The sequence below is a fragment of the Geotrypetes seraphini genome, chromosome 3, assembly GCF_902459505.1.
Source record: "Geotrypetes seraphini chromosome 3, aGeoSer1.1, whole genome shotgun sequence".
In the NCBI taxonomy this organism is placed as follows: domain Eukaryota; kingdom Metazoa; phylum Chordata; class Amphibia; order Gymnophiona; family Dermophiidae; genus Geotrypetes; species Geotrypetes seraphini.
The window spans coordinates 112,804,648-112,820,101 of record NC_047086.1 but is presented as its reverse complement, the minus strand read 5'-3'; the positions used below and the strand labels follow the sequence as shown (position 1 = coordinate 112,820,101).

General features: G+C 38.7%; 1 protein-coding gene across 1 annotated transcript in view; it reads left to right on the top strand.

The window, feature by feature from the left end:
* Window positions 1-3,065, top strand: part of MEP1A (meprin A subunit alpha) — a 37,685-nt gene extending 34,620 nt beyond the window's left edge. Inside the window, exon 14 of the mRNA XM_033937565.1 lies at window positions 2,852-3,065. Within this exon, the coding sequence (XP_033793456.1) occupies window positions 2,852-2,999 (148 nt within the window). The 3' untranslated portion in view covers window positions 3,000-3,065. The remainder of the gene's footprint in view (window positions 1-2,851) is intronic.
* The last annotated feature ends 12,389 nt before the right edge of the window (window positions 3,066-15,454 follow it).

Sequence of the window (15,454 nt, the reverse complement as noted above, 5' to 3'; positions counted from 1 at the left end):
TCTCTTGTCATATCTAAATTTGAATACTGTAATGCATTGTATAAGGGAAGATATCCAAAAAGATATCCGATGACTACAATTGATACAAAACACAGCCATAAAAATTATTATAAACAAAAAGAAATTTGACCATGTCACTCCACTACTAAAAACAGCTCACTGATTGCCAATATCACTCCATATCATATATAAAATAGCTATCCTTTTTTCAAGGCTCAAACCACCAAAGAACCGGCCTTTATCCATAAACTTCTTATTCCACATGAACCTATAAGAGCTTTAAGATCTTCTTCTCAGTATTTACTTCATATACCATCTTTGAAAATTATTAGCACAATCTCGTTCGCAATTATGGCCCCTACAATATAGAATTCTTTACCTCTTTATATTAGGGTAGAAAACAACTTAGATAAATTCAAGGGAAATCTAAAGACCTACCTTTTCCAAGATGCATTTGACTGTTAATTGATTTGGTTTACAACCAGAGCCATTCTTTAATCTTTGCTCCCTAGCTTCCTCATTGTGGTTTACCTTCTTTGTATTCTTTACTTTTAATTTGTAGTTCTTTCCATTTTCCTATTGTTTCTAATTGGTTATGTATTGTTTTGTGAGAATTTATTCGTTTACTGTCTCCCCCTTTTCAATTATAAATTGTAAAACGCTTAGAAGTTTTGATTTGCATTTCATCAAAATTTTAATAAACTTGGAAACATATGGTGGTGAACCGCTGTCCCAGTTTGGAATCCATATCCTTGATCGCTCTACGTTCCAATGAAGCTTCCATAATCTTCATGGAATGCCATTCTGATGAGGCAGGTGTGGTTTGTGCCAGCCAACATTGCAGTATACATTTTTTTCCCCAGAAGACTCACATGATGAAGAAAATCATGTAAGCGGGATAAGCCACTTGATAACAGCCAAACAACATCAAAGGTGAAGGGCGCCAAACAAAGTTCCAAGAGTGCAACACAAAATAAATTATAGATGTCTAAAAGGAAAGAGCATGTGGGCAAGTTCAAAACATATGTCCAAGAGAGGCATCAGTACCTGTACATTTAGGACAATTACCAGAAGGACCCAAAGTCGCCAGAAAAGCTTGAGGAGGTGAAATATACATACAAAACAAAAATTTGTAATTCTGTTCATATTGGACAGCATTCATAAACTGAATTCTGTTGCTGAAGTTTAGCAACAGACAAATTACAATCTAAATCCCTATTCCATTTTATCACGAAATCTCAGGTGTTATTTTTCCAATAAATACTTATGATAACATTTCAAGGGAATCAATAAATGGGCTTCTAGCCAATAGGCATCTCTCAGAGTAGTATGAATTAATTTGGTCAAGGAGGCTTTGGGGAGAGAGGCTATATAGTGTGCTAATTGTAAATAGCTGAAATAATCCCTTTTTCTAGACTGTATTTCTGACAAAGGGTTATGTTAAAGGGTTGGATGCGGCCTTGCTCAGTGAGGACCTGTGACAAGTAAACCAACCCCTTCTGGGTCCAACTTTGAAAAGCTTGATCTGTGGAACCCGGTGTAAACTGTTTATTACCCCGAATGGGCAACAAAGGCGAGGAGCTCCATTTTTTTAAAAAATGGGGAAGATATTGTGTATATGCATCATACACAGCATCTTTGTCCATTAAAAAAAAGAAAAAAAAAGGTTTCCTGCCCCGAACTGCTCAGTGGTAGGAAGCTTTCCCCTGCCTCTCAGCTGTTCAGGTTTCACACTGGCTTCCTATTTCCCACCGTATTAACTTTAAGATACTATTTTTAGTATTTAAGGTACTAATCTTTAATGAACCACAATTTATGACAAGAGTGATTATTCCATACAATGCCCCACGTTCTCTTCGATCATCTTCTTTAAATTTACTAACAGTTCCCTCTTTGAAAATCGTTGGCATAAGAAGAAGTGATATGTTTTCTGTAATGGCTCCTAAATTGTGGAATTCACTGCCACATTATATCAGAAATGAAAAAGATCTTTCATCTTTTAAAAAATTATTGAAAACTTTTTTGTTTCAAAACGCTTTTGATGTTTAATATGCCGTATTTTGGACCCTTCATATTTTGTTATAGATATTAACCACATTAACCCCTTTCCCTCCCTCTCGTTTTTTTCCTTTTTTGTAATTTCCAATATAAAATGAATTTGTAACTTTTCCCCCCTTTAATCATGTTTGTCTTTAAACTGACTGCAAAAATGTTAGTCGATTTATCTAATTTGTATGTTGTTGTTGTTTTTTTTTAACCAGTTGTATGTGAGACCACTAACTAGTGGCTTTTTAAATTGTTCATCGCTTAGAAAATTTGTATAAGCGATTCGTCAAATGATAATAAAACTTGAAACTTGAAACATGTGTGAGAGTCGCTCTTACAGCGATCATCTGCGTGAATCATTTGCATGCAAACTTTTTCGTGTACCAATAGCTCTTGCTGAATCGGCCAAAAAATCGGATCAGTGCATACCCACATGGTCTTACCGATCCTCTTAAAGCATCTAGGCCTGGGTCTTGAGGGTTGGAACTGCAGCATCGCCACCCTGCGGTTGTGGGTTTGGGCCTGCGCTGCTCCTTGTGACCCTGGGCAGGCCACTTGTTTCCCCATTGCCCCAAGTATGGTAAATAGATTGTGAGCCCACTGGGACAGACAGGGAAAATGCTTGAATATCTGAATAAATTCATGTAAACCATTCTGAGCTCCCCTGGGAGAATGGTATAGAAAATTGAACGAATATATAAATAAATAAAGCCCATGTATAAAACAAATACCTTAAGTGATGTCTAGATGTGGAAAGAGTCCATGTAGGCAGGAACTCATCTTGTTTGCTCACTTATATTTACAGGTGTGTATCAGGACAAGCTTTCCTCTACACTGGTGCAAAGTGTGAGTCGGCGCAGGTACATGGGAGCATTCTTGGAATGATGATCGGAGGAATAGCAGGAACAATAGTACTAACTCTTGCAATATTTACCATCCTGGCTAGAAAATAAATTAAGGCAATACCAAAATGTTTTGATGCCTTGAAACTTATAAAAGAAGTAAAGCTTATTAATTCAAATGTAGAGTTGTGAGTTTTGATGTCTTGGTTTAATGCAGATTCTTAGCAATAAATGGAATCAAATCTTTTGAGAACTGTCTAGTTACAATAACAAGAAATGACAAATATTCCCTATTAGATTTTTTTAAAAAAAATTATTGGACTGATTCAAAACACTGAGGGCTCCTTTTACAAAGGCCTTAACGCGCGGAATAGCGCATGCTAAAATGCCGCACATGGTAGCCGCTACTGCCTCCTCTTGAGCAGGCGGTAGTTTTTCAGCTAGCGCGTGCTATAGCGTGTGCTAATCCGGTGCGTGCGCTAAAAACGCTAGTGCACCTTTGTAAAAGGTGCCCTGAATACAAGATGTTGTATGGGTGTTCTTAAAAAAGCCAACCAAAAGTGTTGACCTGTGTCTTTAGACTTTTTTTTTTTAAATGAAAAGGTCAAATTGTATCCACAACCTGGAAAAAGGGGGAGTTCTTAAACAACAAAGAAGATGTAGATTACCCGTAGTAAGCAACTAATCAGTCAAAAGGAAGTGGGAATCAAAAACAGGCACTCGAAAAGATGACCAGGTATAATAAAGTCTATAAGCTCTATTACGAGAATTCATACACAGGACTCAACACAAGCTGTGTTTTGGCAGATGCTTTCATCAGGAGTCCAAATCAGAATATTTCCAAACAAAACAATATGAAAATAAAGAGCTCATCTCAAGACTCCACTGCGTGTGAGTCAAGAATGTGTAAGAATTTGCACACTGGCGGCAAAAATTTGAGAAATGTGACAAGTTTCTCAATTTTTGCCACCAGTGTGCAAATTCTTATGCCTGCTTAATGGATCTTACAATCTAGTTAAGACAAACATACATAACAAACAAGACTTTATTTTATACTAAAGTCCTGTGTCATATTCCTGTTACACTTTACTGAGTACATTGGAACAAGCTCACATTGTAACAATATCAAAACCTTCGGGGACAGTCTTAGGCAGGAGCAACAGAGGCGGCTGCTTAGGGCCACGTGCTTCAAGGGTAGGGTTACCAGATATCTGGGAAAACCCGGACATGTCTTCTTTTTAGAAGACTGTTTGGGTGCCCAGACAGACTTTCTAAAACCCGGTAGTTTTAGAAATCCCCAACCTCCAGCTGCGTCTGGAGGGCCTCTGTGCATGTGCAGATGACATCACATGCCCTCCAGAGGTCCAGTCCGGAGGTGGGAGAAGAAAGACAAGGCTTTGTGGGGTGGGGCCAGGGGCATATTAGGGTGGGGCTGGAGGCGGGACTGGAGACAGAACAAGGTGGGGCCATATGTCTGGAGTTTCTATCACAGAAAATCTGGTAATCCTATTCATGGGGCCCTTTGTCCAACCAGTGAAAGTAGTCAGTGGTGCCTCCATGTGCCACTGCCATTTCCAACCCCCCCCATGCATATGCAAAAACAGCATGTGCAGGAGGGCAGGCCTCCCCCGCTCATGCTGAGTTTCATGAAAACTGAGTATGAGCCAGGGAAGTGGGAGTCAGGATCATGACAAAACTGATTGCCAGTTGTGGGGGGTGGGGCTGAACTAAACTGGTTCGTACAGCAACTGCTAAAACACCTGAACACCTCACTCTTGTACAATCTCATTACCTGCACTGACCAAGCTTCTGCTAAATTTCTTTTAATTGGTACTAATCCATTCTCTACTAGACATTTCCCAATGACCTCTGCTTTGAGAATTCCAACCTTGCAACATTATGAAGATGGAATCTAGCAAAATGGACTTGTGTGCTTGTGAACTGCAAATTGTTTTCTATTCCTAGATCAGTGCAGCACAAGATATGAAAGTGGCAGCAGGGAATCTGATCTCCTTCATTTTAGAAAGTGTTAAGTGAGTTTTCAATAGAAAGGTAGAGACACTAAGGCCAAAATTCTACTTATGGCACCGAAAAATCAGCACAAATAAAATTTCACGCTACGCATTATTCTATAAATTGCACTCAGAATGTGACACCATTTAAAAAATAGCAATTGGTGCTAGGATTTGCATCCAATTAATCAACAAACCCATTTTATGCGTTGAGGCCTGTAGTAAATAATACATGATAATGACATTGGCATGTGCTGGTAATAAATGACTCCCCCCCCTCCAAATAATTGCAGAATTTCCTATATGGGAGTATAAACATGACTAGGCTAGTGCTTTCTTCAAATCAAATCTCTCTAGAACTTTACGTGGAAATAAATTTAATACTATATGTCCCTGTAATGAAAAATATTAGATTACCAGAGCTTTTACTGCCTCTTTTTCGTATCAGGCTGTCAAACTTTGGAATTCTTTACCACCAGAGATCTGAGAGGAGCCCTCCTATCTTAAATTTAGGAAGATTTTGAAAGCTTTTTTTAAATTTAAGTGTTTATTATAATGTTGAATGAGCTTTGTTTGTAAGTGATTCTTAAGTATGTTAGAGAATACTTTTCTCTTTTGCAATTTTTATTGCGATTCACTCTAAACCTTATGATATGTAGCAAAAAATAAGTACCTGTATTATTACTTTTATTGGGAACTTAGGAGACTTTGTTTAGTTTCTTGTGTCATTTTTGAGAAGTTCTGGCAGCGCCGCTGTCTGACTTTTTCAATGCTTCTTGGAGATGGGCCTGGTCCTTGAGGCCAATAAGGGTGGATCTGATCTCTCTACACAAAAGGGTGAGAAAGGAGGAGGTTGTGAACTTCAAGCTGGTTAATCTGACCTATGCAGTGAGTAAATTTATGGAAACACTTCTAAAACAGATGAAGGTAAGGTTTCTGAAATCCAATGAATTGCAGGACCTGAGGCCGCATGATTTTACTATAGGTATGTTAGATGCCATTGACTCATGTTCGAATCATAGTGACTTGATGAACATCATCAGGTTTTCATGGCAGAATACAGAAGTAGATTGCCGGGCCTTTCTTCTGCACGGTCTAAATTTGATGTTGTTACCGTTGTCGTATCAGACACGATCCTCTGCCTCCAACACAACTCATCTGCTGCTGCCCAGATGGGTGGTACATCGTTAGTCTGACATCTCTGCTGAAACCTGTCTATCTTGGGAGGCCCTGCTGGTAGTGAAACTACCAACAGCATAGCTTTCAGCTTCTGAGATGCGTGCAAGCCCCGGTGGCACGACAAGCCCATGTACCATGACTTACCATAGGTAAGTCAAACTAATCAAATTAATTTGTTTGACTAGGTGACCAGAGAGTTGGCTTGAGGGAGAGTGTCAGATGTGGCGCACTTAGATTAGAGCAAAGCCTTTGACACATAAGCAAATTATAATTAAACTCGTTGCCCTCGGTATTGGCCCTTATGACTAATTGGGTCAGAAAATGGTTTAGTGGAAAGCAATAAAGAACAATGCTATTTGGAGTTCACTCTGAAGAAGGGACATTACCAATGATGTGCCACAAAGATTGGTTCTCAGTCCAGTTATTAAAAAAAAAAAAAAAAAAAAATTATAAGTAAGATTCCAGAAGGGTTGTCTGGTAAGCTTTGTCTCTTTACAAATGATCCCAAAACTTGTAGTAGAATGTGAATGCTATGAGGAGGGATCTAGCAAAGCTTGAAGAATGGTCTAGAACAGGGGTGAGCAACTCCGGTCCTCGAGGGCCGGAATCTAGTTGGATTTTCAGGATTTCCTCAATGAATATGCATGAGATCTATTTGTATGCACTGCTTTCAATGCATATTCATTGGGGAAATCTTGAAAACCCGACTGCATTCCGGCCCTCAGGGACCAGAGTTGCCCACTCCTGGTCTAGAATTTGGTAGCTAAGATATAATGCCGGGTCAGACATTTGAGCTGCAAAAGCCTGAGGGAGCAGTACAGTATAGGGAGTAGATGCTAGATATGAGGGGCAGGGCAATAGGGTGGGGTGGGTCCTTCAGTCACCCTGGGGTAGTGGATGCATATCTGAAGGTTTTCCTAGGGTATCAGATACCTTTGGACAGTCATGATTTAGAGGATTTTGTACAATTCTGGAGACCACACATTCATAAAGCAGGATGCAGCTGGTTGCTGGCCAGAGTGCAGGCAATAAAATGGTCAGTGGTCTTCATCATAAAGCATAGGAGGACAGTATTGAGGATCTCAAAATGGAAGAAAGGTGGTAGAGAGGAAATATGATTAAGACATTTAAATATCTCAGGGGCATAAAAGCTTTCAATTCAACAGAAGCTCTGGAACGAGGGGGCATGGATTGGAGGTAGGAGGGTGTGAAAGGATCCAGGAGTAATCTAAGAAAATACTTCTTCATATAAAAAGTAGTTAATACATGGAATGGCCTCCTGGTGGAGGAATGGAGATGGAGACTCAATATGTATTCAAGGAAGCATTGGAAAAGCAATAGGATCTCTAAGACAAAGGAAGAGATTATGGATGGTTTGAATAGGTTGCCTGGATAGCCATATGGTCTTTATCTCTTTCATTTTATGTTGTCTATATTTCATTTATTTTCTTTTTTTTGTTTCAGGCGCAATGTCAGAAATCATGTACATGCTCTTTGTGAAAGAAGGTGCACTGTTTCTGACACAGGAACACCACACAATTTGGGGTTTCCTGTCCTTTGGGGGACATAGATGTTTGGTAAAACCAAAATGCAAATACTTAAGGAAGTATCAAATGAATTCTGTACATGCAAAATTACTTCCTATCTGATTTTGTAACAAGCTAAGCCGTGCCTCAGAGACCAAGTCATCCAGCAAAATAATGATGGTTATTTATTGCTTGTCATCGGTCAGAGTCTCATTCATTGGCATCAGGCATATGCTTGCTGCATCTAAAGTTTTTTAAATTCTTTTTTAATTCTTTTTGATTTTTATAAATTCTTTTTATATCTTTTATTTGTGTTTTAAAGAGTAACTTTAAGAAATAAATAAGTATCAAACACTTTAATAAGATAGTGCCTATATTTAAAAAGCACTTATCTGGATGGAATGTCAGCACTGTTAAATCCCAACGGGGCCACCGTTTCACCCAGTGTGGCTTCGTCAGGGGAAAGGTTGACAGTGCCTAAAACACAAAATTGCATTGATTAAACAATAAGTTCAAATGCTTTTAAATCTTTAAAATATTATGTGAATTGCATAGATTTTTTAAACGCAAAATTAACACAGCAACTTACGGAACAGAATTGTCCTAACTTTTACAGGGAAGAGCAATGTGAGTATTAATAAATACTGTGAAGTTGGTTATGAAGCCACCACTGTGAGTTGTTGTGCTAATAGTGAGTCAAACATGCAGCAGTGGACGATCCAAAGCAAACTTTATTTACTGACAAAATAAAGTTTGCTTTGGATCGTCCACTGCTGCATGTTTGACATCTTTTCCTCTCGACTCTTGTATTTGGACTACTTTCCCCATCGTAGAGGTCTCTCTGGCTATTTTCTCCGGTGTGCTAATAGTGAGAACATTGCCACACCGCTTCCCTCATCCCCCACACTATTATGTCTCTATTGTTAACACATACTACAGTATTCTCCTAAGGCAGCCAAGAGCTGTTGCACATTGAGAAGTTAGAATCTGCTTCCTAGTAAGGTCCTGTTGATGACGGACCTTGTTTGTGGTAGATGTGGCCTCAGTAGTTGCTGTTTACTAGTGCTGCATGATTCAGGGAAAAAAATTTCAATTCAACCTATTCAACCGATTTTTCGATTCGATTTTCCTTCCCAATTGGGTGTTTTTTTTTCCGAACATCCTAGTGGGTTTATTTTATAGCCTCTTCACCCCATTTGCCCTCTCCTACCCACACAGGAGCTGTGGTTTCTTGCCTTGTTAACATTTATTGTATTTAATATACCAAACTCAATAAAAATTTTTGAACTAAAAAAAAAAAAAGTTTGTTCTTTTTGCTAATTTTTTAAAGCTGATGTAGGGAAGCAATCAATTCATGTAAGAAGTGTGGGCAGGAATAACTAAGTACAGGGCCAATTATGTTTTTTCCGCCGACATTTATGGTGTTAGCAATACTGTTAGAATTCACAGAAAGAGCACAGAACAGACAGTTGCATTACTATGATAGGGAAAGAGGGAATACATATAGGAACAGCATAAGCCCTATTACCAGCCAAGATGATTATTATTATCCTGGGACTCCTATTAGATGATACTCACAAGAGACCGGAGCAGGAGGTGCACACGAAGCTTCCGACGGTGATGTCAATTTATGTCACCCCGTGCTGCTCACACTCAAAGCAGTGGCGGTTGGGCAGGCTGAAGCCCAGCTCCTGTACTTGCCGACGGCAGTCCTCAACCTGCTCCTTTGCGGGCTTCTTCACCATAACGGCAATGACAGACAATGAGGGGGGGGGAGGGTCGTGGAACTGTTTCTAGACTAGCCCCCTTCTACTAAACCTCGCTAGTGGTTTTTATCACCGGGAGCCATGCTGAATGCTGCGCACAGCTCCTGACGCTCATAGGAACTCTATGAGAGTCGGGAGCAACGTGCAGCATTCAGTGTGGCTCCTGGCAAGACAAACCACTAGTGTGGTTTAGAAGATGGGGGCCTAACCTTCACTCACCCACCGTTTCCCTCACCAGTCGCGAGCCACCATAGGAAGTGGGGGAACTATTTCGCCCGCACGACTGCCTACCAATTACCTACTAACTTTCTCCCTGAAGGGGAAGGGAAAAGACAAGAGCAACACCCACTCACACACCTCAGATACAATCCATGCCACACATAACCCCACCCCGAAGCAACAGCAGCTAATCCGTGGGCACCAAATCGGGCGAGGCAGATTTTTTTTAAAAAAGGGAATCGATTCACCCGAAGTGAATCGGTGAATCAATTCGAATCGGAAATCGGGCAGCACTACAGTGTCTTTCCATGGTAGGACCCTGTATCAAAGCTGGGGAAGAGGATAACATGCCTGAAAGAGCCTGCCAAAAGAAATTAAAAGCACACAGTTTATTAAAATGAAATTAACATTATTGCCTATTTTTTTCAAAATTTCTGGCTGATTGTAATATTTTTCTATGCTTCTAGACCACATTCACAAAACACTATGCAGCAAGCAACAAAATTAAAACACAAAACAATAACACAGTGAACATCAAATGATAACTTAGCCTTTTGTAAACGGCCCATTCCAGTGCAAAAGGGGGTACATATAGGTATCTACAGTCACCAGGCATTATTTCCAATTATGTTTTCATTTTGTTGTGTTTGATGAGGGACAGAGAGATAATTATAGTGGAAAGAAAGCTTGGGATACATTATTTTTTTCTATCTCCACACATGTGGTTCATGACTTCCACTAAATCCAAAGTTCAATGGAGAAACCTCATAAGAAAACATCCGGTGGAAAACAATAGTGCTGAACAACGGACTTCCAACAGGAGCCTGGAGAGTAGTCAGGTAACAAGTTTATTGCATACATCCACAAGAACAAGTATATACGAGAAGTTATGTAGGAGGGCAAATGTTGACACAAATCTGGAAATGGAAATGCCTGCTTTTTTTTAATTGATTTTCAAAACTTAAACAGTGCCATATAACAAATGTAACATAAAATAATACAATAAAAGCACATTCAACTTACACATGCTCTTAATCAACCATTTTCCCCCACCCACCCACCCAATGATTATTCAATAAAACACAAAAACATAGATTACCGCATAAACCATACCCTATTCTGATTAATGATATCTTCCCATCCATTCACCCACCCCCAAATGTAAGTACCCTAAACAAAACTAAGACAGAAATAATCCCCCCCACCCTTCCATTGATATGTACCTAAATAAACAAAATCTGACTCACATCAATAATCAATTATAAAGAGGTAACATAAGCTGTCAATGGGCCCCATATTAATTTAAAAATATTACCATGTCCCAAATTATCAGCATGTCAGGAAATGCCTGCTTAATTTAAATTGTGCAGAGGAACCCTTGCTGTCCATTTCTTTTAGAAATACAGCCCCTGGATATATGGATGAGGACACTGTGTGGAAGAGAGGCTTCCCTGGTTGACTTTCTGAGTTGTATATAATTCTTAATAGAAAACATTTAGGCCACCCCCCCCCCAAAAAAAAAAAAAGTGCATTAAGAGGGCTTCAAATAACTGAGAACTGTTCAGCTCACCTGAGGGCTGCCTAGACTGAGACAACAATAATCAAAGACTAAGGAGTGAAGAGACAATGTTGGGGTAGAGATTAGAGGTATGAATGTTGCTTGGCTCATCAAAATTCTGTGTACATTTTGCAATAGACAAATTATGCGATGTACAGCAATAATAAAAAAATATCTTTAAAAGAAACAAGACAAATTAGAGTTAAAATAATATACAAACCAATGTTGGATTAGTAGACATTAACAAAACACGTATACTAACTGCACACAATTGGGGAAAAAGGACTGAACTACAATATTTGAAGAAAGTACACTTAAGGGTAAAACAATAGGTAAGGGTAGGGACAATAGCCGAACGAAACATGCAGAAGTTCAAGAGCAGTTTAAAGGGTTTTCTCTTTAAGGATGCATATAACTGCTAATTAGTTATCTACCTACTCTAAAAATTTTAACCGTTTCTAATTTCCATTCCACCAATTCTTAATTATTATTTTTTTTATTTTATTTCCCATTTCCTATTATATTTCCTTTTATGTATTCTATCTATAAAAAATGTATTTCTGCCCCCTTTTCCTATTGTTTTAATGGCTTGAGTTTGTCTGTTTAGTCCTGGTTTGTCCAATAATTGAATACATATATGTTTATAATGTAGACATGTTTGTCTTCCTGTAATTTTTAAATACTTTGTTCAACGCTTTGAACTGCTGGATAAGCGTTCAATCAAACACTTTGAATAAACTTTGATAAACTTTAGATGCACAGAAAAAGCAGTGGCAACCTCTGTGCTTAATGAGGACAATCACAGCAAAAACCTGGGTTCACTTTTGCTGTAATCATTGGTGCACACCCTGCAAGTGAAAGTATCCATGCAGTTCACACCCCAGTGTGAGCAATTTATGTTATTGCTTTCTGAAAAACTCTTGCCATGTTTTTCATTCCTGTGCTTGCAGAACAATTTTAGAAATGATTACACACATGCTAAAGACCAGAATCGACCTACATAGATATCATATTAAGAATTGCAATACCAACCAGGGACGTCATCTCTGTTGGACAACACTTTGGAAAAACTGACCACTGCATCAATGACTTTATAGTGAGAATACTAAAAGGGAACTTTAAGACAATCCAAGAATGTAAAACCTTTGAAATCAAAATGATAAGGTATTTTGACACCTACCAAACAGGACTTAACAGAGATCTGGGCTTTCTTTCCCACTATAAAGACTTTTAAAACTGCTCTGCCACCTTTCTGTCTCCTGCCCACCCACCCTTCCCTCTTCCTATCCCTGAAAGGCTTTCATGTTTTCCTTATATATACACACAATACTGATATTTGTCAATATTTGCTTATTTCTTTTTTTTTTTTATTAATTCTTTATTCATTTTCAAAAATACATTAAGTGTTAAATATATTCATTCATATTAACAATAAATACATCACTTACAAACAATCATTGATATATTTCATAAATTCATATCCCTTCCCCTTTCCCATCCCTTCCTCCCATATATTCCATTATCATATAAAACATATAATAATAAACGTCCCCCCCTCCCTATACCTTAAGTTGATAAATATAAGGGAAACAAATCCAAATTAATCTTTACAATACTTTGTCAATGGTTTCCACACATCCTGAAACTTCTTAAAATATCCCCGTTGTAATGCAATAAACCTTTCCATTTTATAGATATGGCATAAAGAATTCCACCAGAAGTTGTAATTTAATCTCATCCAATCCTTCCAATTAAATGTAATTTGCTGAATGGCAACACCAGTCATTATTAGTAGTAATTTATTGTTATTCGCAGAAATCTGACTTTTTGCTCTCATTTCCATACCAAATATCACAGTATCATAGGATAATGCCACTGGGTTATCTAATAAATTATTTTTTTTTTGGGGGGGGGGAAATCAATTTGGGATCACATTAATAATTTATTAAATATTTGCTTATTTCTGATCTGAAGGGTTACTTTCTAAAGCTCATTATAAAATGCATTGAGTTAGTCCATCTGTCATCATGTTTCTATGGTATGTCCTTTGTTTTGTTTTTTTTCTTTATACTACCTTAGAAAGTGGACTATCATGGCCAACCCACCACATCATTTCACTCGAGGTGACTGTAGAATGATCCATTTTAGGGAAGCAAAGGGATTAGAGATCACTTCAGAGACAACAGGGATTTTGCTAAACTTAATTTATAGCATACAGAATGTAGAGAAAAGGCAGCAAAGGACAGAGTAATGAAAGATATTTGGGGGTGGGGTGCAGTAGAGATGTCTATCAATGCTATAGAAATGTTAAACAGTAGTAGTCTTAGTAGAGGTATTCCATGCCCATTTCTACTCACTAACCTCTCTGATCCTTCTCTTTTTAGATGTTTTTAATAACCTGAAATCAGTGAAAAGTGATGTCCACTGGGAAAAAAATTAGGGGTACTAGGTCACTTATTACAGGACTGCTATTATATCAGTAAAACCTAGTTCTTACTCCTTTTTTCTTTTCTTCAGTTTTACTAATTTTCATGGTTTTCTTTATTTCACTGCCTTGTCTAACGTAGGGAAGCCAAAGGTAAACCATCCCAATGAGAGATTTACCATGCCTATGAGTGAGACTGAAGGCCAAAGAGTTAGATTTTTCAGACAGTATATGCAGGTTACTTATGTTCCATATATGTTCCATATATTATCCATGTTACTTATATTGTTCATATGTGTAGTTTTGCCTAGCCGTACCTATTACAACAGGCTAGTACAAAACCCTTTTTACCTACTGTCCTTGTGTTGTAGAATAGAAATCACACACTAGTTTCTTTTAGAACTAAATATAATATTTATTAGTAAAAGGAAAAAACCCCACATCATCCTGGGTGCCTATGCCTGCATTCTCTACCTCTCACAAACCGGGTGCCCCATTGCAGCCAGGTTAAGAGCTCTCCCGCGAGTGGGGTTTCTGGGCCATGTTTGTGTTTTCACAAATTAGCTACACCAGTGGTTCACAACCCTATTCTGGAGGACCACCAGCCAGTCGGGTTTTCGGGATAGCCCTAATGTCTAATCTAATCTAATCTTCTATTTCTGCATTGCTCATACCTAGATAGGCTCAAGGCGACTTATAGAGAGGGATGAGGAAAGAGGAGGGGAAGGAGAAAAGAAGAGGAGGGTAGGAGGGGGGGGGAGGGGGAAGGGGAGGATACAGATGATTAAGTGTCAAATAGCTGAGTTTTCAATTTCTTCCAGAATATGGTGTGGTTAGGTTCTGTTCTGATCGCTTCAGTAAGGTCATTCCAAGTTTTTACACCAAGAAAGGTGAACATGGAGTGGAAAACACATTTGTATTGAAGATTTTTTGTGGAGGGGAGATTCAGAAGCATTCTGCTGAGGGTTCTGAAAAACTGACTGGCTGGTGGTCCTCCAGGACAGAGTTGGGAACCACTGAGCTACATCAATGCTGGTGCGAGGAGCATGCTGAAGAAAAGCCATTCACGCTGGTGAAGATAAATTTGGTCCCCTTTTATTAAATTTTATGAGAGTTATTTTGCCCCTCAGATAGACATGCTCATTCTCTTAGTATAATTTCTTCCCAACATTCTGTTGAGCTGCAAAGAATAAAAGATTTCTTATTACAAACTACACTTTGTAAAAATAAAGCAAACAAAGAAATGACTGCTAGAAAACAAGGCATAGAAGTTTTATTAATGATCACATTATGGTAAAAACATGTATATTCTTTACAAATTCTAAATTTCATGACAAGCAACAATAGAAAAATCTTTCAGAGACGCATTGCAATATATTTTTTATGACTGTAAAATCTATATATATAAAATCGGAGGTATGTGTGTATGTATGTGTGTATGTGCCGCGATCAAGCAAAAACGGCTTGACCGATTTGAACGAAACTTGGTATGCAGATCCCTCACTACCTGGGGTGATATGTTCTGGGGGTCTCGCGGCCCACCTGCACACGTGGGCGGAGCTACAAACAGAAAATCAGATTTCACCCATTCATGTCAATGGAAAAAATGTAAAAAGATGCCATTCTCACATTAATTCAATAACGGCTTGACCGATTTGAACGAAACTTGGTATGCAGATCCCTCACTACCTGGGGTGATATTTCTGGGGGTCTCGCGACCCCCCTGCACACATGGGCGGAGCTACAAACAGAAAATCAGATTTCACCCATTCAAGTCAATGGAAAAAATGTAAAAAGCTGTGGGACCGATTTGAACAAAAATTGGTATGCAGATCCCTCACTACCAGGGGTGATATGTTCTGGGGGTCTCGCGGCCCACCT